We start from the raw sequence: 26,252 nt of genomic DNA, 5'->3' as shown, positions 1-26,252 counted from the left end.
ATAAATATATAGGAAGGTCAGTGATCCCAATGTTATTAATAGGGAATAAAGATAAATATATAGGAAGGCCAGTGATATGATCCCAATGTTATTAATAGGGAATAAAGATAAATATATAGGAAGGTCAGTGATCCCAATGTTATTAATAGGGAATAAAGATAAATATACAGGAAGGTCAGTGATCCCAATGTTATTAATAGGGAATAAAGATAAATATACAGGAAGGTCAGTGATCCCAATGTTATTAATAGGGAATAAAGATAAATATATAGGAAGGTCAGTGATCCCAATGTTATTAATAGGGAATAAAGATAAATATATAGGAAGGTCAGTGATATGATCCCAATGTTATTAATAGGGAATAAAGATAAATATATAGGAAGGTCAGTGATCCCAATGTTATTAATAGGAATAAAGATAAATATACAGGAAGGTCAGTGATCCCAATGTTATTAATAGGGAATAAAGATAAATATATAGGAAGGTCAGTGATCCTAATGTTATTAATAGGAATAAAGATAAATATATAGGAAGGCCAGTGATATGATCCCAATGTTATTAATAGGGAATAAAGATAAATATATAGGAAGGTCAGTGATCCCAATGTTATTAATAGGGAATAAAGATAAATATATAGGAAGGCCAGTGATATGATCCCAATGTTATTAATAGGGAATAAAGATAAATATATAGGAAGGTCAGTGATCCCAATGTTATTAATAGGGAATAAAGATAAATATACAGGAAGGTCAGTGATCCCAATGTTATTAATAGGGAATAAAGATAAATATACAGGAAGGTCAGTGATCCCAATGTTATTAATAGGGAATAAAGATAAATATATAGGAAGGTCAGTGATCCCAATGTTATTAATAGGGAATAAAGATAAATATATAGGAAGGTCAGTGATCCCAATGTTATTAATAGGGAATAAAGATAAATATATAGGAAGGCCAGTGATATGATCCCAATGTTATTAATAGGGAATAAAGATAAATATATAGGAAGGTCAGTGATCCCAATGTTATTAATAGGGAATAAAGATAAATATACAGGAAGGTCAGTGATCCCAATGTTATTAATAGGGAATAAAGATAAATATACAGGAAGGTCAGTGATCCCAATGTTATTAATAGGGAATAAAGATAAATATATAGGAAGGTCAGTGATCCCAATGTTATTAATAGGGAATAAAGATAAATATATAGGAAGGTCAGTGATCCCAATGTTATTAATAGGGAATAAAGATAAATATATAGGAAGGCCAGTGATATGATCCCAATGTTATTAATAGGGAATAAAGATAAATATATAGGAAGGTCAGTGATCCCAATGTTATTAATAGGGAATAAAGATAAATATACAGGAAGGTCAGTGATCCCAATGTTATTAATAGGGAATAAAGATAAATATATAGGAGGGTCAGTGATCCTAATGTTATTAATAGGGAATAAAGATAAATATATAGGAAGGCCAGTGATATGATCCCAATGTTATTAATAGGGAATAAAGATAAATATATAGGAAGGTCAGTGATCCCAATGTTATTAATAGGGAATAAAGATAAATATACAGGAAGGTCAGTGATCCCAATGTTATTAATAGGGAATAAAGATAAATATATAGGAAGGTCAGTGATCCTAATGTTATTAATAGGGAATAAAGATAAATATATAGGAAGGTCAGTGATCCCAATGTTATTAATAGGGAATAAAGATAAATATATAGGAAGGTCAGTGATCCCAATGTTATTAATAGGAATAAAGATAAATATACAGGAAGGTCAGTGATCCCAATGTTATTAATAGGAATAAAGATAAATATACAGGAAGGTCAGTGATCCCAATGTTATTAATAGGGAATAAAGATAAATATATAGGAAGGTCAGTGATCCCAATGTTATTAATAGGGAATAAAGATAAATATACAGGAAGGTCAGTGATCCCAATGTTATTAATAGGGAATAAAGATAAATATATAGGAAGGCCAGTGATCCCAATGTTATTAATAGGGAATAAAGATAAATATATAGGAAGGTCAGTGATCCCAATGTTATTAATAGGGAATAAAGATAAATATATAGGAAGGTCAGTGATCCCAATGTTATTAATAGGGAATAAAGATAAATATACAGGAAGGTCAGTGATCCCAATGTTATTAATAGGGAATAAAGATAAATATATAGGAAGGTCAGTGATCCCAATGTTATTAATAGGGAATAAAGATAAATATATGGAATGTGTAACTCAGAGATGCCCCAGTCTGAACTACAATTCCCAGCATTTCAGCACCAGCAGCAGGTAGAACACTAAGGGCTCAAGTTTGCTACTGGTACAAACCAATCAGAAAGCTGCATTTACTGATCTGCTGTTTGAAAGCACCTGATTGGTTGTTGCCATAGGTTACTAGGTATGGCCAATATTTAGAGTTTGGAGTTGATTTGCCAGGAATTCAGTAACAAATCGAAGGCAATACCATTATTTCCCCCTACAGGCTCATCACATACTGAGGCCCCACGAGTAAAAGCTTTCTTGTCCCAAACTGTCCCTGACAATAAGACGCTATTTTGGGAGAGCAGAATGAGCCGCATGTGAGGAGGGAGTGAGGCCCCGGGATGGTTCCCCACGGGTTGGACATTGACGCTGCAGCGTGACGAGGGGACTGCGTGTGTTGCCGCGGAGCGTCAGGCGGTGGCGCAGTGCAATGTGATTGGGTGGGAAGGAGTGGGGCGGGGCTGACGGGGGAGGGGAAGGAAATGATGCAGCTTGTTCCTTCAGCTCGGGAGCCATTAGCGGCGGAGCTACACGAGTATCTGCTGCGAGTAACGGCCTGAAGGAACTCGGCGGAAGGCGGGGAATTGTCTGAACGCGGTGAGTTTGGGATGAGGCCGCGGAGCGGGTTTCTCCGCGTGGGGCCGCCCTCTTGTCCGCTCCGCCGGGGGCGCAACCTTGAGCCTCAACTATAATGTTTCCCAAATGCTTTCCCGCCACGTTTTACACCCCCTCCCGGGAATGGAGCTGCCCAATGCCCGTGTGAGTTGTGCTACCAACCAGAAATAGCAAATAGAACTTCCCGCGTGGGAATGGTACTTTCTTAGTACCCCTAACGGAAATGGTACCTGCCGTGTGTCAGCTGACTCTCCAAGCCCCTCCCCTTGCGCACTGTCCTTTCATTCTGCTGTCTCCTACTCTGTCCAACTCACCTGTGTGCCCTCAGCATTCATATAGACCCCTCCTGTCTCCTCATGTGCCCACAGCATTCATATAGACCCCTATTGTCTCCTCATGTGCCCACAACATTCATATAGACCCCTCCTGTCTCCTCATGTGCCCACAACATTCATATAGACCCCTATTGTCTTCTCATGTGCCCACAGCATTCATATAGACCCCTATTTTCTTATGTGCCCACAGCATTCATATAGACCCCTCCTGTCTCCTCATGTGCCCACAGCATTCATATAGACCCCTATTGTCTCCTCATGTGCCCACAACATTCATATAGACCCCTATTGTCTTCTCATGTGCCCACAGCATTCATATAGACCCCTATTTTCTCATGTGCCCACAGCATTCATATAGACCCCTCCTGTCTCCTCATGTGCCCACAGCATTCATATAGACCCCTATTGTCTCCTCATGTGCCCACAGCATTCATATAGACCCCTACTGTCTCCTCAGGTGCCCACAGCATTCATATAGACCCCTATTGTCCCCTCATGTGCCACAGCATTCATATAGACCCCTATTGTCTCCTCAGGTGCCCACAGCATTCATATAGACCCCTACTGTCTCCTGAATGGTCCCTATAGCCTACACATAGAGCACTCGCATATTATCCATACAGCCTGTACCCAGAGCATCACAAATGTTTCCATCTGTCCCTACTGTCTCCTCAGGTGCCTACAGCATCCTTGCATATTCTCGTGGTGTCTGATCCTTGGGGTTCTGGCAGGGGTGCAATGTTCTGTACACTATAGAGATTTCCAAGTCTACTTGGAAAGAAAACTTGGACCCATTCTGTTGCTCCCTGTGATTCACTAAGAACTGTGGGAGTTGTAGTTTAACAGCTGTGGGGCTACAGGTTATATTTTCATGATGAAGAGGCAGACTTTCCCTTGTGTGAGCAGAATAGAAGTATCTCATGTAAGTGACAAGCTTTTGCTGATATTTCTCTCCGTTGTAATCCCCCCTCTCTGTTCAATCTCCTGTACAGGTTGCCATGTTGTAGAGCTGACGGCAGCCGCCCATATGTCTGACGGAACCCCACCTCGCCGGCGCACTAACACCAGACTCTCTCATCGCTTAAACCAGGACAGCATGCTGGACTCTGACGCCTCATCTGCAGAAATACCTCCCCCTAGTACCAATCCAACATCTTCTCCAAAGCTGGAGCTCAAGGAAGAACCTGCTGACACCACAGCTCCGCCCAGCATCCCTGTTAGCGTAGGTTCCCTGCTGACCCCTTCCACCTCCCAGGCTGTGCTTATGCAGGTGAGGGAAAATTTCGGCGCAGGCTCCATAGGGCCCTACCCCTTCACAGGCCGAAAGCGCAAGGCCAACTTCTCCAACGAGGAGACAGAAACCTTGGTGAAATACGTGGTTAATCATTTCAGTGCTCTGTATGGGTCTGAGGCTCTGAGAACCGAATCCACCCGCAGGAACCAAAGGAGGAGCCAACTGTGGAGCCAGATCCAGAAAAACGTTAATGACCTGGGCTACACCCCTCGCACCATCGATGATCTAAAACACAAATGGAGGGACCTGCGACTCGATGTGAAAAGGAAGATCACCCACAGACGGACATCAGGCAAGGCGCCTCTTGGCCCCGGAGTCGCCCCTCTTATAGAGACCAAGCTCTCGCCACTGGAAGATCTGGTGGCTTCCACCATAGGGCACCACTGTACGCTGGACGGAGAGCAGGAGGGAATGTTCATGGAGCCAGGTGAGTGTAGAGTGACACTACATACCCAATGGCACACAGCCACAAATTAGATCTGTCACTACATTTTTCAGTACCTCCCCCGAGGAGCGATTATTGCGCTTTAAAGGAGAAGGAAATGTCAGTCAAGTGTTAAGCACCTCCCAGTGATTATAATCACTTACCTGATACCCCAGGCCAGTGCTCCTGTTAGCAGAAAACTACACGGGTGCTTTTCAGCGAGCACCACAGAGCATTCCTCTTTTACATTCCTCAATCCCCCCCAGACTGACACTTGCGCAGTAGGGTGTAAAAGCCAGTTTTTTTGTTAACGTTTGACCCTCACTTTACTGCCTCTGCAGTAAGAAGAAGAAGGAATTGGATTGCAGTTTTTTTTGCTAATAGGCGCACCAACCCAAGGTATCAGGTAAGTGATTATCAACAGTGGGGAGAGGTGCCTAACATTTGGCACCTCCCCAGTGAGTGAGACTTTCCTTCTCCTTTAATGTTCGTAAGGTAAATTAATATAGGTGGGAGAGCACACAGCTCACCAATAGATTTATTCTTTAGAACAAACTGTTCTGAGACACACAAATAATAAATGTCTATTTTTCTTTCTCAGGGGTTCCCCGACAGTCCATCTTCTTTACATGCAGAGGTCCCCCATCTGTCGTCTCTGAGTTGGTTAACGATAAACTTTCTAGCACAGGTAATGGGCTGAGTGCCATACCACTAATGAGATGATGTGCTTAGTGTGAGGGATGGGTAATAGGCTGAAATTGGGGGTACATAGCTTGCCCTAGAACAGCCGTACTTGCTGTAGTACTCTTAAAGGAGAACTAAACCCTAAAAATGAATGGCTAAAAATGGCATATTTTATATAGTGAACTTATTGCACGAGGCTAAAGTTTGAGCTTGTCAATAGCAGCAATGATCCAGGACTTCAAACTTGTCACAGGGGGTCACCATCTTGGAAAGTGTCTGTGACACTCACATGCTCAGTGGGCTCTGATTGGCTGTTGAGAAGCTAAGCTTAGGGCTCGTCACTAATTATCCAGCAGAAAATGAGCTTCCCTGGCTGTAATATAAGCTGATGCTACAGGTTTGCTGATTATTCAATTCTGATGCTAATTGCACTGGTTTCTGTGCTGCCATGTAGTAATTATCTGTATTAATTACTAATCAGCCTTATATTGTGACATTTCTATTCTATGTGTACTGTATATTGTGAGTGGCTCCCTAAGCTCAGTAAGTGACAGCAGCACAGAGTTTACTTGTTGTTTCTCTAAATATCACTAGGGGTCACTGCTCCCACACTGTGGTCTGTGCTTAGAGCCATCATTTCCCCCGCAGGAAAAGCTTTTAATTTTCTCTCCCTTCTCATTACAGTGAGCCCCAGGCCTCCTGCAGAGATCCCCCTAGTGACCCCACTGGTCAGCACATCTCCTGCCCATGCTTCCTTCATTCCTGTGACAGAAAATGGAGACCGTGACATGAATGAAGTGGATGCCACCCAGAGAGTCACCATCAAGCCCTTCACAGAAGCGTGGACAACAGTTAACGAGATCTGTTCCCCGGTCACAAATCCAAACCCACAAGGGCCGCAAGCAGACCTTGTTTTGAAGTCGAAGAAATCCGCGAACCCCCAGCCTGAGATGCTCAAGATCAAGCAAGAGCATGTGTCACCCCAGAATGACTTGGATTCAGTTCACTGTGACTCCCAGGGATCTGTCGTGTCATCCCCTGAGGGGTCAATTGGCCCCGTGATCGGGCAGAACGAATGGACTTCAAGTGGCGATGGAGACAATGAGGTGTCCGCAGTTACTGTGGAATCGGACACTCTGCAGCTGAAAATAGAGGACGATGGAGACAGCCAGATGGAAGGAGACATTGGTTCCCAGGAAAACCAAGATGATTGGGAAAGGCAGTCCTTGTCCCCTCAACCCAGTGACAATGCTCAGGACTCCATCCCTTCCTCCTCTTCTCAGGAGGGGGAGACCTCTACTGGGGCTGAGATTATCACCAATGGGGACGACTGCTGCCTGCAAGATGGTGGCAAGGAGGTGCTGCGAGGTAGAATGCATCGACTGCTAGAGCTGGAGGAACATTGGGACCGTCTCTACCAGAGGGAACTGGGTATGTGGGAAGAGGAGAGACTCCGGCAGCAGCAGCAGCGAGACCAGGACAGGAAACTGCAGTTGCAGCTCATGGGCATCCTCAGTGACATTCGGGATGAACTGCGCCTCATTAGGGAAGATAGAGCTGCCGCCCGTCAAGCCCTCGTGACCTCTCAGGCAAACGACTCCACCGCGTCATCCGATGCTCCAGAGCAGTCGACCCCTCCCCCGAGCACACCCAGCAAGAACCTCCGAAAACCCAGCACTACTGATGCTTCCCCAACCAAAGCCCCTGAGGTTGCCAGTCCACCGCCACGGCGAAGAGGACGCCCCCGTCTCATTAGGCCAAACGCAGAGAATTCCAGCAAGAGCTGAACACTGTACTTTTAATCAGCAGGAATGAATTAGGGACGCTCGGTTCTAGGAGCACTGACCTCACACACTGGGTAATGTAGGACGTTGGCAAGCCATAGAGACAGCACGGGTTCACCTGTTACTTTTTATAAGGAAAGAAGGCTAAATCGGGTCTATTTTTTTCCTCATAGATTTCTCCTTTATTTCTGTTATGAAATGTGACCGGCCGGAGGAGGATGCTAGACGCAGCCATCTTTATATGGATTTCATACCTGCTATTTGTTTCTCCACCCCCTCCCTGCTACTTTTTATTCATTTTCCCCTGGAGTAGCTACAGTGCAGCAAGAGCCTCCATGAAATGCTCCCGTGCACCCCTGCTTCCCTTCCTATACACTGGAGAGACTTGAGGCCTGAGACGAGCACCCCGACTTTGCTTTCTGTCCCGTAACCTCGTCTGTTTTACTGCTCAGCCGACAAAGGACACAGCAGATGGGGATAACGGATCAGGTCGAATATATTTTATAGTTTGTTTTTGCACATTGTTCCCTTACAAAGAGGGAAATGATCCACGCGCAGAATGCTAATGTAGGGGTAACAGGGGTAAGTGATACTGGGGTAAAGAGGGTGTTACTGATTAATTTTGCATTATATTGACCAACACCTCTTTACCAACCCTGTTTCTGGACCTTTTAAACTTTCCATGCAATAAAAGATTTGGTTGGTTGTTTTTTTTTTTTTTTTTTTTTTATGATTTGTTCTCTAAATGAACTTTGCCTTGAATTGTTCTGAATATGTGGAGACAGGCCCTCAATCTGTGCTTTAAAAATGATTTGTTCTGCTGGATCCCTTCACCCAGTTCTACAACTGGTAATTATTAGAGATTCACTGAATCCACTATTTTGGATTTGGCTGAACCCCCGAATCCTTCACAAAAGATTCGGCCGAATACAGAACTGAATCTGCATATGCAAATTAGGGGTGGGAAAACATTTTTACTTCCTTGTTTTGTGACAAAAAGTCACGCAATTTCCCTCCCCGCCCCTAATTTGCATATGCAAATTAGGATTCAGTTCGGCTGGGCAGAAGGATTCGGCCGAATCCTCATGAAAAAGGCAGAATCTTGCTCGAATCCCGAATTCGGTGCATCCCTAGTAATTATATAAGTCCACTTTGGTTTGAACCTGGGTACTTTGGTAACTTTACCTTGGGCAAGTAATTCCAGTCTCCCCCTCTGCAGTAATTACACAGACTCAATAATTCCCTGTACTTCCTGCTTGATTCTTTGTATTTCCTGCTTGATTTTCTGTACTTCATGTTTGATTGCCTGCACTTTCTGTTTGATTCTCTGCACTTCCTGTTTGATTGCCTGTACTTCCTGCTTGATTCCATGTACTTCCTACTTGCTTTTCTGTACTTCCTGTTTGATCCCCTATACTTCCTGCTTGATGCCCTGCACTTCCTGCTTGATATCCTGTACTTCCTGCTTGCTTTTCTGTACTTGCTGCTTGATTCTCTGTACTTCCTGTTCCTGGTCTGCTCATTTCCCAGGGTCAGGCAGTGGTTTGGGGTCTGATGTTGTTACTGCTTTCAGTTCCGTGGCCTTAGAGCCCATCATAAAGCTCTGTTATAAATAAATGACACTGGTTACTCAATCAGGGCACATCATTCCCTCTTTGGCTGCCTATGGGAGGAGAGCAGCGCATCAGGAGTGGGTTGTTCCATTCACTTATCCAGTGGGAGAACCTGAATTTAGATTCAGGTTTTATCCTGTATAAATGTCCCCTTATAGAGATAGAATATATTTTCTCCTCAAATATTGTCTCCGGTAATTTCAAGGCAATTTGCTTCCAAAGAATGAGGATATTTTTTCTGTAATTCTAATTCTAAGCCACCTCTCAAGATGAAATAATGAAACCTCTTCAATGATATTATTTGTAAAGGTATTTGTCATTGAACCCCTTTTCTGTTGCTCCACGTAGATCCTCTCTGTTAGGTATGTACTATCATTCCCCAGCCAATCACAGCTCTGCCCTCAGACACGGTGCAGGTCCCTCTCAGGTCTGCCAGTGAGATGATGATGATGAGGTTGGACAAGAAGCTGATTGTAGCACCTGGATCAGGGACGGGCAGTGCTGGAGGCAAGACTTAAATGGTTATTCACCTTTAAATTAACTGTCAGTAAGAGGGATATTCTCAGACAATTTGTAATTGTTTTTTATTATTTGTGGTTTTTGAGTTATTTCGATTTTTACTCAGCGGCTCTCCAGTTTGTAATTTCAGCAGTCTGGTTGCTAAGGTCACAATTCCCCTAGCAACCATGCATTGATTTGAGTAAGAGACTGGAATATGAATAGGAGAGGCCTGAATAGAAAGATGAGGAATAAAAAGTAACAATAATACATTTGTAGCCTTACAGAGTATTTGTTTTTAGATGGGGTCAGTGACCCCCATTTGAAAGCTGGAAAGAGTCAGAAGAAGAAGGCAAATTATAAAAAAATAGAAAATTTAAAAATGAAGACCAATGAGAAGTTGCTCAGCATTAGTCATTGTAGAACAAACGAAAAGTGGGGAAAGCAGCCCTTTAAGGTCACGTGGGCAGAGTGTACCTGTGAGGTCACGTGACAAGAATTGACCAGATATCAGTCAGACAGTTGAGATATTCAGCACAATAAAGAGAAACTACAAGACTGACCGCCCATTAAATCTCGGGGCAGAACCATGAAATAAGACGGTTGATTCCGGTGGGATCCTGGGAGTTGTAGTTTTCAGCTGTGACTCGTATAAATGCCCCAAGCTTGGCAGTTACACGTCCCTGAGTCTGTGACGTGTCAGCTGCTCGTACCTGAGACCCCACGGATCCCTCCCACTCCCGACCTGCCTGGCACATACACGTTACTCTCATCCTCCTCAAGCGCCGGACTAAGATGCTGCCGCGCTGAATTGTGGGAAATAGAGTTCCAGGACGTCTCCAAGCAACGCCGAGCGCCACTACCGGAACTACATTTCCCGGGAACGCGCGTTTCCCTGGCAGCGGCAGAATAACGAGTGAGGTACCGACTTCCTTTGTCTTTTTCCCGGAGCCCCTCCCTTCCTGAGGCGAATCGCTCATATTGTCAATGAAAGAGAGAGAGGGGCAGCCCCGCACCAACCTCCCGTGTCCAACACTCGCCATGGCTGGGCCATTGCTCCCTCCTCAGGTAGGACCCGGCTCCTCTGCGGCAAAGGCTCATGGGAATGGAGGGAATAGTGTGCAGGGAGGGCTGGGGGTTCCTGCAGGGAGTAGTGAGGGACAGGGCTGGGGGTTCCTGCAGGGAGTAGTGAGGGACAGAACTGGGGGTTCCTGCAGGGAGAAGTGAGGGACAGGGCTGGGGGTTCCTGCAGGGAGTAGTGATGGACAGGACTGGGGGTTCCTGCAGGGAGTAGTGAGGGATAAGGCTGGAGGTTCCTGCAGGGAGTAGTGAGGGACAGAGCTGGGGGTTCCTGCAGGGAGTAGTGATGGACAGGACTGGGGGTTCCTGCAGGGAGTAGTGAGGGACAGAACTGGGGGTTCCTGCAGGGAGTAGTGAGGGATAAGGCTGGAGGTTCCTGCAGGGAGTAGTGAGGGACAGAGCTGGGGGTTCCTGCAGGGAGAAGTGAGGGACAGGGCTGGGGGTTCCTGCAGGGAGTAGTGAGCGACAGGGCTGGGGGTTCCTGCAGGGAGTAGTGAGGGACAGGACTGGGGGTTCCTGCAGGGAGTAGTGAGGGACAGGGCTGGGGGTTCCTGCAGGGAGTAGTGATGGACAGAGCTGGGGGTTCCTGCAGGGAGTAGTGATGGACAGAGCTGGGGGTTCCTGCAGGGAGAAGTGAGGGACAGGGCTGGGGGTTCCTGCAGGGAGTAGTGAGGGACAGAGCTGGGGGTTCCTGCAGGGAGTAGTGAGGGACAGAGCTGGGGGTTCCTGCAGGGAGTAGTGAGGGACAGAGCTGGGGGTTCCTGCAGGGAGAAGTGAGGGACAGGGCTGGGGGTTCCTGCAGGGAGTAGTGAGCGACAGGGCTGGGGGTTCCTGCAGGGAGTAGTGAGGGACAGGACTGGGGGTTCCTGCAGGGAGTAGTGAGGGACAGGGCTGGGGGTTCCTGCAGGGAGTAGTGAGGGACAGGGCTGGGGGTTCCTGCAGGGAGTAGTGAGGGACAGGGCTGGGGGTTCCTGCAGGGAGTAGTGAGGGACAGGGCTGGGGGTTCCTGCAGGGAGTAGTGAGGGACAGGACTGGGGTTTCCTGCAGGGAGTAGTGATGGACAGGACTGGGGGTTCCTGCAGGGAGTAGTGAGGGACAGAACTGGGGGTTTCTGCAGGGAGTAGTGAGCGACAAGGCTGGGGATTCCTGCAGGGAGTAGTGAGGGACAGGACTGGGGGTCATTGCCTGGGGTCTGACTGACGTATCCTGACAGTTCCTGTCTCCCTTGTTCTCATGGAAGGTTCCTGGGTACTGACATTCCCTGTTGGTTATTGAGGGCCACAAATGGAGGAGGGGCCCCTAAGTGACACTTGGCTCCCTGTTCATCACCCAAACCTTGGTTCGCTATTGTATAAGGCCACCTACGTGTCTGACCTTCCTCATTGCTAATGGCAGATAAACACAGAGTCAATGTCCTTCAGACTGAGGGTGTCTGTGTCCCCTTAGGGGAGCCTCAAAGCAATAACGTTACACACAGACTCCCCCGGGAAGATTCAACCTTCCGCCCTCTTGTCTCTGCTCAGATGGTGCCGACGTTCGACGATGTGGCGGTGTATTTCTCCCGGAGCGAATGGAAGAGCCTAAGTGCCTCCCAGAGGGAGATGTACAAGAGCGTCATGACTGAGAACTACCAGTGTGTGCTTTCCCTGGGTGAGTGCAGCGCCGGACGGGACTGGCTGTTTACTAATTAAATGTCATTAAATGTCAGCTTCTATGACAGATGTGGTCCCTCTAATGGTTTCCCATAACCCCTAAGCTCAGCTCTTAGCTACACACTGAGCATGTGCAGTGCCACTGACACTCAATAGATGGCTGAACATGATCCAAGATGGATACAGTAGCTGCTATGAGCTTCGTTGATGTTCTGGATCGTTACTGTTATAGGGCTGCTGAAGCTCTGGTCCAGTATATTTCTAGCCAGAATATATGTTAGTTTTAAGTTACCCTTTATCTCCTTCAATGAACAGTGGGAGGGGCTGAGCCAATAAACAGAGGGGTGGAGCTAGATATCTGTATGTATTGCGTTGTCTCACTTTGTGCCATGGCTGAAAGGACTCCAGCTTTACTTTGGTAAGGATTTCCATTCAGCTAGTACAGAAATATATGACCTCTTGCAGGTTATCCAATCAGAAAGCCGGAAATTGTATCTATGATGGAGGTGGGAGAAGAGCTGTGGTCCAAGAATGATTCTGCTCGTCCTGGACAGAAGGAGGTGGAGGGTGAGTATTGCTATAGGCAAAGTGTGCCCCTTCCTATCCCTCCCATGATATTACAACATCCATATTAGTAATCACCACCCACATCTTTACTCCCTACTACATTTCATACATATTTGGCTATTGCAAATAATTATACAGGGGCCAATGTTGGCAGCTGATTGGCCCATTTATAGAGCCGCAATTCTCAATACACAGGCCTGTAGTATCCCATATATCTAGAATCTCTGCCGTAAAGCAAGGCTGAGTTGCTGCTTTTTTACCAGAAAGAAAGAAAAGAAAGTGAAACCAGTAAAAGGAAACTTGCTATGTGCTTGATGTTCTGTAACAAACTGGGTTTAACCAGCTCCAATGTCTCATTCGACAGGTGAAACACCCAAGGAGTCTGATTGGGCAGCAGAGAATTGCAAGCGAGCACAAATGCATAAAGAGGTGCTGGATCTTGATACTTTGGCTGCAGTAAAGTCGGAGCCAGTGGAGGAGGGAAGTAACTCGGCAAAGAAGAGCCATATCTGTAGTCACTGTGGCAAGCTCTTTAGCTGTTATGCAGCTGTGGTCAGACACCAAAGGATGCACCAACTGCAGAAGTCGCATCACTGTCCCCACTGCAAGAAAAGCTTCGTACAGAGGTCTGACTTCATTAAGCACCAAAGGACCCACACTGGAGAGAGGCCGTATCAGTGCGTGGAGTGCCAGAAGAAATTCACAGAGCGATCGGCCCTCGTCAACCACCAGAGGACGCACACGGGTGAGAGACCTTACACCTGCCTGGATTGCCAAAAAACCTTTAATCAGAGATCAGCCCTAACCAAGCACCGCAGGACGCACACTGGGGAGAGACCTTACCGCTGCTCAGTGTGTAGCAAGAGCTTCATCCAGAACTCCGACCTGGTGAAACACCTGAGGACGCACACCGGGGAGAAACCATACGAATGTCCTTTGTGCGTTAAAAGGTTTGCCGAAAGCTCGGCACTGATGAAGCACAAGAGGACGCACAGCACACATCGGCCCTTTAGGTGCTCAGAGTGCAGCAGAAGTTTCACACACAATTCTGATCTCACCGCACACATGAGGAAACATACAGAGTTTAGAAACGTTCTCAATCTAGACTCTGTAGTCGGTACCGACCCATTAAGCTCACAGAATGTTGCCTCCAGTCCGTATTCCTGTTCCAAATGCAGGAAGACATTCAAACGGTGGAAGTCTTTCCTGAACCACCAGCAGACACATTCCAGAGAGAAACCCTATCTGTGCTCCCATTGCAACAAAGGCTTCATTCAGAACTCTGACCTGGTGAAGCACTTTCGCACCCACACCGGGGAGAGGCCGTATCAGTGCGCTGAGTGTCACAAAGGCTTTATCCAGAAATCTGACCTTGTGAAACACTTAAGAACCCACACAGGGGAAAAACCCTTCAAGTGCTCCCACTGCGACAAAAAGTTCACAGAGAGATCGGCACTGGCAAAGCATCAAAGGACTCACACTGGGGAGAAACCATACAAGTGCAGCGACTGTGGCAAAGAGTTCACTCAACGCTCCAATCTAATTTTGCACCAGAGGATCCACACTGGTGAGCGGCCATATAAATGCACCCTCTGTGACAGAACTTTCATCCAGAACTCAGACTTGGTGAAACATCAGAAGGTGCACGCAAATTTGCCGCTCTCCGACCCTCATACCGCAAATTCTCCACACAAATGTTCCAAATGTGACCTGACTTTTAGCCACTGGTCGACCTTTATGAAGCATTCAAAGTTGCACAGTGGGGAGAAGAAGTTTCAGTGTGCAGAGTGCAAAAAAGGCTTCACCCAGAAGTCTGATCTGGTGAAACACATCCGTGTTCACACCGGGGAGAAACCCTTCAAATGCCTTCTGTGTAAGAAAAGCTTCTCCCAGAATTCTGACCTGCACAAACACTGGAGAATTCACACTGGAGAGAAGCCCTTCCCGTGTTACACATGTGATAAAAGCTTCACAGAGAGATCAGCTCTTATTAAACACCACAGAACTCACACAGGGGAGCGGCCGCACAAGTGCAGCGTGTGCCAGAAAGGCTTCATCCAGAAATCTGCACTCACCAAGCACATGAGGACCCACACAGGAGAGAAACCCTACCCCTGCACCCAGTGTGGCAAGAGTTTCATTCAGAACTCCGACTTGGTGAAACACCAGAGGATCCACACAGGAGAGAAACCATATCACTGTACCGAATGTAATAAGCGATTTACCGAAGGCTCGTCACTGGTGAAGCACCGGCGAACCCACTCGGGGGAGAAACCATATCGGTGCCCACAATGTGAGAAAACCTTCATCCAAAGCTCAGACCTTGTTAAACACCTTGTGGTTCACAATGGAGAAAACCCACCTGCTGCCACGGCGTTCCATGAAATCCTCATAAGACGGGAGAATCTGACAAGGAGCGAGCCTGATCCCTATCCGTGCACAGAGTGCGGCAAGGTCTTCCACCAGAGACCCGCCCTCCTCAAACACCTGAGAACTCACAAGACCGAAAAACGGTATCCATGCAACGAGTGTGACAAGAGTTTCTTCCAGACCTCTGACTTGGTTAAACACCTGCGAACGCACACAGGGGAGCGGCCGTACCATTGTCCTGAGTGCAACAAAGGTTTCATCCAGAACTCGGACCTGGTGAAGCACCAGAGGACACACACTGGGGAGAGACCCTACACCTGCAGCCAATGCGACAAAGGCTTCATACAGAGATCTGCCCTGACAAAGCACATGCGAACTCACACCGGGGAGAAACCATATAAGTGTGAGCAGTGCCAGAAGTGCTTCATTCAGAACTCTGATCTGGTCAAGCACCAAAGGATCCACACTGGGGAGAAACCCTATCACTGTCCGGACTGTGACAAGCGCTTCACTGAAGGCTCTTCACTCATTAAGCACCAAAGGATTCACAGCAGGATCAAACCCTACCCATGCGGCGTGTGCGGCAAAAGCTTCAGCCAAAGCTCCAACCTCCTCAAACACCTGAAATGCCACAGTGAACAGAACCCTCCTGTTGCTCTTAGCTCAGAACTGGGATTTGTAGCGGAGACACAGACACATCCTGATCCGGTGGATCATATTGTTTATGGTGATACCGCTAGTTACATTTCACCTGAGGCCGCGGGGGAGAGGTCGTTTAAATGTAACGACTGTGGGAAATGTTTCGCTCACAGATCGGTACTTATCAAGCACGTGCGAATCCACACGGGGGAACGGCCATACAAGTGCTCCCAGTGCACCAGAAGCTTCATCCAGAAGTCGGACCTTGTCAAGCATTATCGAACCCACACCGGGGAGAGGCCGTACAAATGCGGGTTGTGCGAGAGGAGCTTTGTGGAAAAGTCTGCCCTTTCCAGACACCAGAGGGTTCACAAAAATGAGAGCCCGGTTCTGAATTCTGCCATGGAACAGCAACAGGTTACTTACTGGGGCGAGTCTAAAGATGATCCAAACAGTCTGGTTCCACAGCTCCATGTCATTAAAGAAGAAGAGAGTCCACATATAGTAAACGCATACAGCCCACTTAGTATTCTGCAGAGCTATTTCCCCCCTATACTAGAACCCAAGGGAACCCCACGATATTCCTGCTCAGAGTGCGGCAAATGCTTCACACACAGGTCCGTGTTTCTCAAGCACTGGCGCATGCACACGGGGGAACAGCCGTACACTTGCAAGGAGTGTGGGAAGAGCTTCAGTCAGAGTTCTGCCCTAGTGAAACATGTGCGCATACACACTGGGGAGAAACCCTATGCCTGTTCCACCTGTGGGAAGAGCTTCATTCAGAAATCGGACCTGGCCAAACACCAGCGGATTCACACGGGGGAGAAGCCTTACACATGTACTGTGTGCGGGAAGAAATTCATTGACCGCTCATCAGTGGTCAAACACTCCAGAACCCACACGGGAGAGAGGCCATATAAGTGCAACGAGTGCACCAAAGGCTTTGTCCAGAAGTCCGATCTGGTGAAACACATGAGAACTCACACGGGGGAGAAACCCTATGGGTGCAACTGCTGTGACCGCAGCTTTAGCACCCACTCTGCCTCAGTCCGGCACCAGCGCATGTGCAACACCGGGAGACCCTATCAGGATGAGGAGTATGAGAACAGCTTGTTTTATAGCGCTGATATCACTTGGAAGGGAGATTATGCACAGTTGCTCCAAATACCATGTGGCTTAGAAGAACCAATGAAGGCAATTGGTTGGATTTCTGAAGTCGCTCTGTAAATAAATTTGTTTCATTTCATTGGGTTCAGTGTTTAGTGTGAGCTTGTTCCATAATTCTGTACCACGAAGTGAAAGTTTTTATTCTATGCACAGGACTCTTCCAAAGTGGCTCTTCTCCTTCCCCTGGCCAAGACCTTCTCTTTAGATTGCAATACCTAATTATGACCACCAGAGGTGCACTATAGACTCCCTCACATTAGCTCCCCACTCAACCATATGGCAACAATGTTCTGGCCATACAATAACCCATTAGCAAATGGACCCCCAACAGTAAAAACATTGATATTGTGTAAAGTTACAGGTGAACACGTGTCACTATAGTCCTATTAGGTAGTTTGCTAGTCCGTGTTGCCTGTACCTGACCCAGACCACCAAGATCCATAATAGCACTATGACAAGTCAACACAGACTATGGCAGCTCCTACCCATATGTATACAAACAAATTTACAGAGCAGGAATGTGGGCACACCATAAACTCCTACTGTCTAAGGGAAACAATATGGCAGCTCTAACCACGTACATAAATACAAAAGTAGAATAATATCTTGTGAGAACATTAAGCTATGACCTCATACTTTAGGGAGAAATTGATGGTGGCTTACCCCTGTCCTAAAAATAAATGTGGCATATTTCCCCTTTAATAAACAGCTGATTAGACTACATACAGGGAAAGATCTGAGACTGAAAGAAAGTCTTTCTTGAACCCAAAGGTCAAGGAGACCAGTCCCAAGATCAGCTTTATAACAGTATCAGTATCATTAAGTCAAGGACAAGCAGGTCCTCAAGAACATTCCTTTCCTCATGGCCAAAGTCTTAACTCAAAGACTGGGTTGCCATTTACAGTTCAGCAGAATAGATCCAGTGGCAGAGCCAAAGGCAACAGTGGGTTAGTTCTGCTGGAGAAAGTGTCCATCGTTGAACGAGTAGGCAATGTAAGGGCAGTAGTAGGTCCTTCGGTAGAAGTGCCACCATGTTGCATTGTCAGGCTCATAGACGCCAGCCCCTCATCAATCAATATCTGATCAATGCTCGTCCATAGCATCAAGTCAGATGGAGAATTCTGGCACTGAACTGGGCCGTAGATGGGTTTCTTTCCTGATGTTATTTCCCTGTGATCTGCTTGTCTGCGAAAATATTAGGAAGGCTTTATGGAATGTTGGTTCATCTTGAGCTAAGGTGGCCAAGCATGAGCTAATGCCATAAAGTAGATGGGGTCAGCACATCCATATACAAAAGTACCAAGTGGACGTCCCAGCAGCCACCACCAGATTAATAGTTATGGTTATGGTTATGGTTAGTGCTCCAAGACTTCTTCCATGAAAAGGGGGTTTTGTACTCACCGGAAAACCCTTTTCTAGTAGGCCCGAACTGTCAGTGCAGACGTATGGGTTATGTCTTGATCATCTCTGGAGGCAGGACAAAGATTGATGACTCATGACCCCTCCTTCCTCATATATGTGCTGGCTCCACCTCACTTCCTCAGTTCGTTTGTAAAGCTCAGACAGTGGAGACAGAGAGGTTAGAAAGAAGCCAAGAGACAACAGATAGAAAGGAAAGGATAGCGACAAAGAGGTCCCTGTACCCATACTAAAATCAGCCTGGGTGGGACTTACTGCACTGACAGTTCGGGCCTACTAGAAAAGGGTTTTCCGGTGAGTACAAAACCCCCTTTTCTCTAGTCGGCCCTCCTGTCAGTGCAGACGTATGGGACGTCCAAAAGCTGTCCCTCAAATGGGTGGGTAGTGCTGAATTTGCCAGTCCATAGAGCAGAGATCACCATGGAGTCGTAGTTGCGACAGCTTGTAGAACTTTCCGGCCAAACGCGGCCGTCTGAGAAGCGAAAACATTTAACTTGTAAAACTGAACAAAAGTGTTTGGAGATGCCCATGTGGCAGCTGTGCATATCTGCTCTGGTGTTGCCATGTTCTGCAGAGCCCATGAGGTACTTTGAGCTCTGGTAGAGTGGGCCTTTACCGAAAACGGTCTGGTCTTCTGCTTGGAATCATAAGACGTATTGATGGTGTCCACCAGCCACCTAGCAATGGTCCTCTTAGAGACCGACTGTCCTTTAGTCTTCCCAGAATATGAAATAAGCAGGCTGTCAGAACGTCGAATTGACTGCGATCGTTTCAAGTAGATACGAATGGCTCTCACAACATCCAGACGGTGGAGACGACTCTCCTTATGGTTCGCTGGCCGTGGACAAAAGGATGGAAGTATGATGTCATTATTCAAATGAAATTGAGAGACCACCTTGGGCAAAAAGTCTGGTAAAGTCCGGAGGACAACCTTGTCTGCATGGAGAACCAACCAAGGCTCCTTACAAGATAGTGCTGCTATCTCAGACACCCTCTTAGCAGAGGTAATAGCTATGAGAAAGGCTACCTTGAGGGAGAGCCACTTGAGATCACACGTAGACAGCGGTTCAAATGGTGGATCTAGCAATGCAGATAACACCAGAGGGAGATCCCACGAAGGTGTTGGGTCTTTAATGGGAGGCCGAACCCTGATAACCCCCCTGAAGAATTGGATCACCGTGCTGTCATCAGCCCAGCGAGTATGAGTAAGTGCAGACAAAGCTGAAACTTGAGTTTTGAGTGTCCGGAGAGCGAGCCCCTTGTGGAACCCGTCAGTAAGAAAGTCAATGATCGCCCGTGTGGGCACTTGATCCCATTGAAGGTGACGTTGGTTGCACCAAGTCATGAAAATCTTCCAAACCCGGTGGTAGATTTTGGAGGTAGACGGTCGGCGTGCTCTGAGAAGTATGTCAATTGCCTCCCGTGAGAATCCATGTTGTGTCCACCATTGGGTTTCAACAGCCAAGCCGTTAAATGGAGCATTGCGACGTTGGGATGAGATATAGGCCCCTGCGTGAGCAAGTCCGGGAGTAGAGGCAGTCGCCATGGTCTTGCCGCTGACAATTGTACAAGATCTGAGTACCACACTCTGTTGGGCCAATCTGGAGCAATTAGGATCACTGTTGCCTTGCTGTGTTTGATCTTCCGTAAGAGTCGTGGCAGCAGAGGAAGTGGGGGGAAGGCATAGATGAGTTTGAATCCCCAAGTCGTCACTAGAGCATCCACAAAGGTTGCCCCTGGGTCCCATGTTCTGGCACAGTACGTTGGGACTTTGTGATTGTGTTTGGAGGCTAACATGTCCACCTCTGGAGTTCCCCATCTCAGAGTGAGAGAGCGGAAGATCTCGTTGTTGAGAGACCACTCCCCCTGATCGATTGTTGTTCTGCTCAGGTAGTCTGCTTCCCAATTTTGAACTCCCGGAATGAAAACTGCCGAAATGGTTGGTACAGTGTTCTCTGCCCAAGTGAGAATGCGGGACACCTCCCTCATCGCTAACTTGCTGCGTGTGCCTCCCTGTTTGTTGACATACGCCACCGCCGTGGCGTTGTCGGATTGAATCCGGACTGGTAGGGAATGAAGGAGTGAAGTCCATCCTTCCAGTGCTAGCACGATAGCCCGCAGTTCGAGCACATTGATGGGGAGGCAACTCTCTTGAGGGGACCAAGTCCCTTGAAGGGTGTGTGACTTGTACACTGCTCCCCAACCCCTGAGACTCGCGTCGGTCGTTATGATCTCCCACTGGGGTAAGGGACCAGTCCCGGCCCTTTGAGAGGTTCAGTGGATGGGTCCACCAGACCAAACTGTCCCTGGTTGCGACCTCCAGCGATATGGTTTGTTGAAGATCCCTGTGGTTCTTGTTCCAGTAGGAGAGGAAGTTGTGTTGTAGAGGTCTCATGTGAAACCTGGCAAAGGGGATGGCTTCCAAGGACGAAACCATAAGCCCTAGAAGGTGTAGGTATGCCCCTGCTGAGATTGTTGTCATTGTGAGAAATGACTGTGTCGCGGATATCAATTTGTTGATCTTCTCCTGGGGTAAATATACTTTCTTGGTGACTGAATTGAAAAGAAGTCCCAGGAACAGAATTGTCTGGCTGGGTATGAGACTGCTCTTGTGTGTGTTGATAATCCAACCATGCTGTTTCAGTACTTGTATGCAGGTGGTCGTGGCTTTGGTTGCCTGGCCCTCTGAGGGGGCGGTAATGAGTAGATCGTCTAAGTAGGGTATTACCCGGATTCCTAGAGACCTGAGGTAGGCCACTACTGGGGTGAGAACCTTGGTAAAAATGCGTGGCGCAGTACAAAGTCCAAAGGGCAATGCCACAAACTGGTAATGCTTGTCTTGAATTGCAAATCGAAGATAGCGTTGGGACATTGGGTGTATGGGTATATGCAGGTAGGCATCCTGCAAGTCTATGGAAGTCATGTATGCATTGGGTTCCATGGCTGCTATGACAGATCTTACTGATTCCATCTTGAACCTTTTGTTGGGTACCATGAGATTCAATGGTTTTAGATTGAGAACGGGTCTGAATGTTCCTTCTTTCTTTTTGACCAGGAAAAGGTTCGAGTAAAAACCCTTGAACTTGTGGTAAGATGGAACTTCTACGATGACCTCCATGCTGAGTAATTGGTGAACTGCTTCTTGCAGATGTAGTTGTCTGTGTGGGGCTGGTGTGGTAGGTATGAACCTGTGAGAAGGTAGGCGGGAGGAAAAAGGTATTCTGTAACCTTGCTGAATGATGGTGAGCACCCAATCGTCCGTTACATGCGTCTCCCATTCGCCCAAATATCTTTGTAGCCTGCCCCCCACAGCTTGTATTGTCTGCCTGGAGTCAGGCAGAGCCAGGCTTGGATGTAGCTGGTTTCTTTGAGTTTCGGTTCTGCTGGTGCCAGATGGGCCTGCTGCGTTTGTTACTCTGGTCATTCGGGGATGACCTGTAGCTGGAGCGAAAGGGACGAAAAGGTCTGGATTGCTGGTTCCAACCTCTCTTGCCGGAGAATCTGTTGGGATTCTCAAATCTCTGTCTTTTTCCCGTTGGTAAGAAAGTACTCTTGCCCCCTGTCACTTCTGCTATGATTTGTTTTAAATCAGGGCCGAATAAGGACTCGCCTGTATATCTAAGAGACAATAGCCGAAGTTTTGAGGCTGTGTCACCGGTCCAGTGACGAAGCCATAGAGCACGTCGTGCAACTATAGCATTGGTAGTTGCCTTTGCCGCCAGTTTAACCATTTCAATAGAAGCTTCTGCTAGAAAACCTAATGCCATAGCCAATCTATCCACCTCTGACTGGAGCTGTTGTTGTGAGGAAGGTGGTTGGCGAGCCAATTCGAGGGCCCAATGTCTAGCCGTGCGGGCTAGTCCTGCTGATGCCACTGATGGCCGTAATGCAGCTGCTGCCTGTACATACGCTCTCTTCAGTGTTGACTCCATGCGGCGGTCTAGTGGGTCCTTAAAAGCGGCCTCTTCCGCTGGTAAGGCTGTGTGTTTAGAAAGGCGAGCTACTGCGGAATCAACCTTAGGAGGTTTATCCCACTTCTTTTCATGTTCCTCTGGAACTGGGAAAGTTTTAAAAAATCTCTGAGTGAGTGCAATGCGTCTTTCCGGCTGGTTCCACTCTGCTTCAATCGCTTGAGTAGCTGATTTAAATACTGGAAAGGCTAACTTACTTTTCCTATGACCCCCTAGAAGCCTATCTGCCTTTGATAGAGGAATGGATTCATCCTTAATTTCTAATGTCTGTAACATTTGACGTAGCAACTTTTTAGACATGTCTGGGTCTAGCAAGGATTGCTTCTCTTCCTCAGAGTCAGTATCTGATTTGGCCTCTGAATGGTCAGATCTATCAGATGTGAACTCAGGGTGTTTTTCCTCATCCGAGTCTGAAACTAACCCTTCCTCAGATTCAGAAGAGTCTGAAATGTGTACTGGATTTTTGCGTCTTTTGCGGTCACTTGATGTGGTTGGTTGTGGTGGTTGCACTGAGTGCATAATCCATTGGAGAAATTCTCCAAATTGTTGTGGCGCTGGGGGTTGTGGTTGAGGTGCTGGGGTTTGAGCCCATGGCATAGACACCCCACCCTGTGTGGTGGCTGGCATTGCCTGCAATGTAGATGGGGTAGCTAATGTAATTGGGGTACCCATTATTGGTGGTACAGAGTCAGTGGAAATATGTCCAGTAGGAGAAGTATTTGGAATCAACAGTTCCTCCTCTGACTGTTGGTTTGGTCTGGGAGATAAGACTGGTGGCTCCAGTGAGTCTGTGGCCTTATAGGGTTTACAGTCAGTACAATAAGTCTTTTCCGTTTTTCTGAGGGAATGTTTGCATGTTCTACATTTAGGCAATCTTTCTGCCTTTTTGCCCTTCTTCACTGACTGTATCTCCGCTCTCAATTCTGTGAGTGAATCTGCCCTCTCCATTATTCGTATAATTACTGTGTACAATGATGTACCTGTGCTTTCCTTAGCTGTGGTAAAGCGTGTGAAGGAATCCGCTGGATGTAACCTGTATGCGCAGCTTGTGATGTGTACATAAAGCTGTTCGCGCTCTGCACCTGTGTCGCGCTAATGACGTCAGTGCGCACCCACGCTGTGCCTTTAGTACTGTGCGTGTCTAGTTTGGCGCGAAGTGTACAGTAGGCGTGCCGACCGCGCACACTGATGACGTCGGTCCGCCGCGCCCTGTGAGATACACGCGGCGTGGCCTGGTAATGGAGAGGAACTGGTAGCGTTAGCACTACCACTACTTGCCACGACATGCGTCTCCCGTTCCATCTATACACGGTACGCAGCAGCTCTATGTTCTCAGTAGAGTTAACAATTGAGCAGCTCTGTGTGTCCCATAGTGTTGTGCACCATTAGCTGTGTAATGAACAGCTCTATCTGTCCTATAGCTCTGCCCCATGAACAGCTCTGCGTGTTCGGCAGCGATATGTTTCTCAAGGTATATTCTGGATAGCTCAGCGTATCCATTAGCCTTTTAGTAGGTATAGCCCTGGACAGCTCCGCGTGCCCATTAGCAATGTATGCCAAGTATAGCCTAGACAGCTCAGCGTGCCTATTAGCTAGTTTGCAGCCTAGAGTGCTCTCCAGTAATCCGGGTAGCTCTGCGTACCCTCAGTGCTGCATTGAAAGAAATAATAATGATAAAAGAATAAAATAAATAAAATAAAAAAAAATAAAATCTGTCCTTCACCTCCGAGGCAGGACAAAAGAACTGAGGAAGTGAGGTGGAGCCAGCACATATATGAGGAAGGAGGGGTCATGAGTCATCAATCTTTGTCCTGCCTCCAGAGATGATCAAGACATAACCCATACGTCTGCACTGACAGGAGGGCCGACTAGAGAAAAACCTTTATTAGCCACACAGATGTTGAGGTGTGAGCCAATGGGTGTTTAATAAAGGCTCTTTTTATTGAATACATCTTGGAGCACTTTCCTTCCATACACCAACCCCAGAAGGTATCTCATTGATTGTCTCATGGGCCAAATGGATGGATACAAGGGGTTCTGGGACTTCCAGTCCCTCTGTGTTCTGTAGAGACTGGAGTCTCTGGAAAGCAAATGGACTTTGAGTTCCAGAATTAATCACTTTACAATGTAATGAGATGAAGGAGGGCGTGGCATTACATAGTGAGCCTGAGGGATGTTGGGAAATGGATGATGAGGGTATCTGTGTAAAAAAGAAGGCAGGGAATACTTTCCCTTTATGTCCTCCTCTTCATGCGCCTCAATATTGGGGCTACTCTATTCTAGGGACTGGATTGGACAAGGGGAGGCAAATGTTGGGGACCCCTGAATTTTCTAACTCAGGCTCCTCTTGTTTAAAACCAGTCTGGGTTACATTGGGGTGCTGCCATATCCAGGGTGCCTTCACCCATGTACAGGGTAAAACATGGGGAAAACGCATAGCAGTTAAATGTTCAGCGCTAAAACGTGATTTTCACAATCAAATGTCCAATATCCAATTAGTGAACTGCAGCTTCTTGAATCATCCCCAATGTGCAGGAATCTTATCTAAACGCAGTGGAACTACAAGGAAGTGCACATTAGATGAAACTGTATAGTGTAGAAACTCTATACAAACTGTGTATATACAAAACAATGTGTGAAAAATGACCAAAAAATTCACTTAAAGAAACAGTAACACCAAAAAATGGAAAAGTATTAAAGTAATTAAAATATAATGTAGTGTTGCCCTGTACTGGTATTGTCTAACTATATTTATTGTAACCAATAGCGTTTTACTCATTAATTAGAATTTGCTACACTATACACACTATATACACTATATATACTATATACACTATATACCAGTACACTATATATACTATATACTGGCTCCTGTGTTTTATGTGTAGCCATGGGGGCAGCCATTCAAATGAGAAAAGGCTCAGGTTAGACAGCAGGTACCAGATAATATCTGTAGTATACAATGGGATTCTTCAGTACTTGTATCTGTTATCTACTGTGTATCCTGTGCTTGAATGGCTGCCCCCATGGCTACACAGCAGCTTGTTTATATAAACTATAGTAGTACTTATCTGTTATCTACTGTGTATCCTGTGCTTGAATGGCTGCCCCCATGGCTACACAGCAGCTTGTTTATATAAACTATAGTAGTACTTATCTGTTATCTACTGTGTATCCTGTGCTTGAATGGCTGCCCCCATGGCTACACAGCAGCTTGTTTATATAAACTATAGTAGTACTTATCTGTTATCTACTGTGTATCCTGTGCTTGAATGGCTGCCCCCATGGCTACACAGCAGCTTGTTTATATAAACTATAGTAGTACTTATCTGTTATCTACTGTGTATCCTGTGCTTGAATGGCTGCCCCCATGGCTACACAGCAGCTTGTTTATATAAACTATAGTAGTACTTATCTGTAATCTACTGTGTATCCTGTGCTTGAATGGCTGCCCCCATGGCTACACAGCAGCTTGTTTATATAAACTATAGTAGTACTTATCTGTTCTCTACTGTGTATCCTGTGCTTGAATGGCTGCCCCCATGGCTACACAGCAGCTTGTTTATATAAACTATAGTAGTACTTATCTGTTATCTACTGTGTATCCTGTGCTTGAATGGCTGCCCCCATGGCTACACAGCAGCTTGTTTATATAAACTATAGTAGTACTTATCTGTTATCTACTGTGTATCCTGTGCTTGAATGGCTGCCCCCATGGCTACACAGCAGCTTGTTTATATAAACTATAGTAGTACTTATCTGTTATCTACTGTGTATCCTGTGCTTGAATGGCTGCCCCCATGGCTACACAGCAGCTTGTTTATATAAACTATAGTAGAAGCAAACACACCAGTTTTACATAAATAA

General features: G+C 46.7%; 2 protein-coding genes across 3 annotated transcripts; both read left to right on the top strand.

The window, feature by feature from the left end:
- Nucleotides 1-2,751: 2,751 nt before the first annotated feature.
- On the top strand, nucleotides 2,752-8,122 carry tsnare1l.L (t-SNARE domain containing 1 like L homeolog). Its single transcript, NM_001096132.1, is given in 4 exon segments — nucleotides 2,752-2,870; nucleotides 4,216-4,944; nucleotides 5,543-5,629; nucleotides 6,310-8,122. Coding segments are annotated over 3 exon segments (1,884 nt in total). The 5' UTR covers nucleotides 2,752-2,870; nucleotides 4,216-4,250; the 3' UTR covers nucleotides 7,413-8,122.
- A 1,728-nt stretch (nucleotides 8,123-9,850) lies between these two features.
- Nucleotides 9,851-17,078, top strand: znf208.L (zinc finger protein 208 L homeolog). Of its 2 annotated transcripts, NM_001101777.1 has the most exon segments (5): nucleotides 10,267-10,588; nucleotides 12,124-12,190; nucleotides 12,192-12,250; nucleotides 12,718-12,819; nucleotides 13,184-17,078. In NM_001101777.1, coding segments are annotated over 4 exon segments (4,053 nt in total). In that variant the 5' UTR covers nucleotides 10,267-10,588; nucleotides 12,124-12,170; the 3' UTR covers nucleotides 17,056-17,078.
- Nucleotides 17,079-26,252: the final 9,174 nt, after the last annotated feature.

The sequence above is a fragment of the Xenopus laevis genome, chromosome 6L (assembly GCF_017654675.1).
Source record: "Xenopus laevis strain J_2021 chromosome 6L, Xenopus_laevis_v10.1, whole genome shotgun sequence".
NCBI classification, from domain to species: Eukaryota; Metazoa; Chordata; class Amphibia; order Anura; family Pipidae; genus Xenopus; species Xenopus laevis.
Note: the sequence above shows the minus strand (reverse complement) of the source record. Positions and strands in the feature narration are given on the sequence as shown.

Coding starts and splice junctions, on each gene's coding strand:
- znf208.L (XM_018266322.2), top strand. CDS start 12,124: ATGGTGCCGACGTTCGACGATGTGGCGGTGTATTTCTCCCGGAGCGAA. Junction 12,251..12,717: donor CCAGTGTGTGCTTTCCCTGG/GTGAGTGCAGCG, acceptor GACCTCTTGCAG/GTTATCCAATCAGAAAGCCG. Junction 12,820..13,183: donor TGGACAGAAGGAGGTGGAGG/GTGAGTATTGCT, acceptor CTCATTCGACAG/GTGAAACACCCAAGGAGTCT.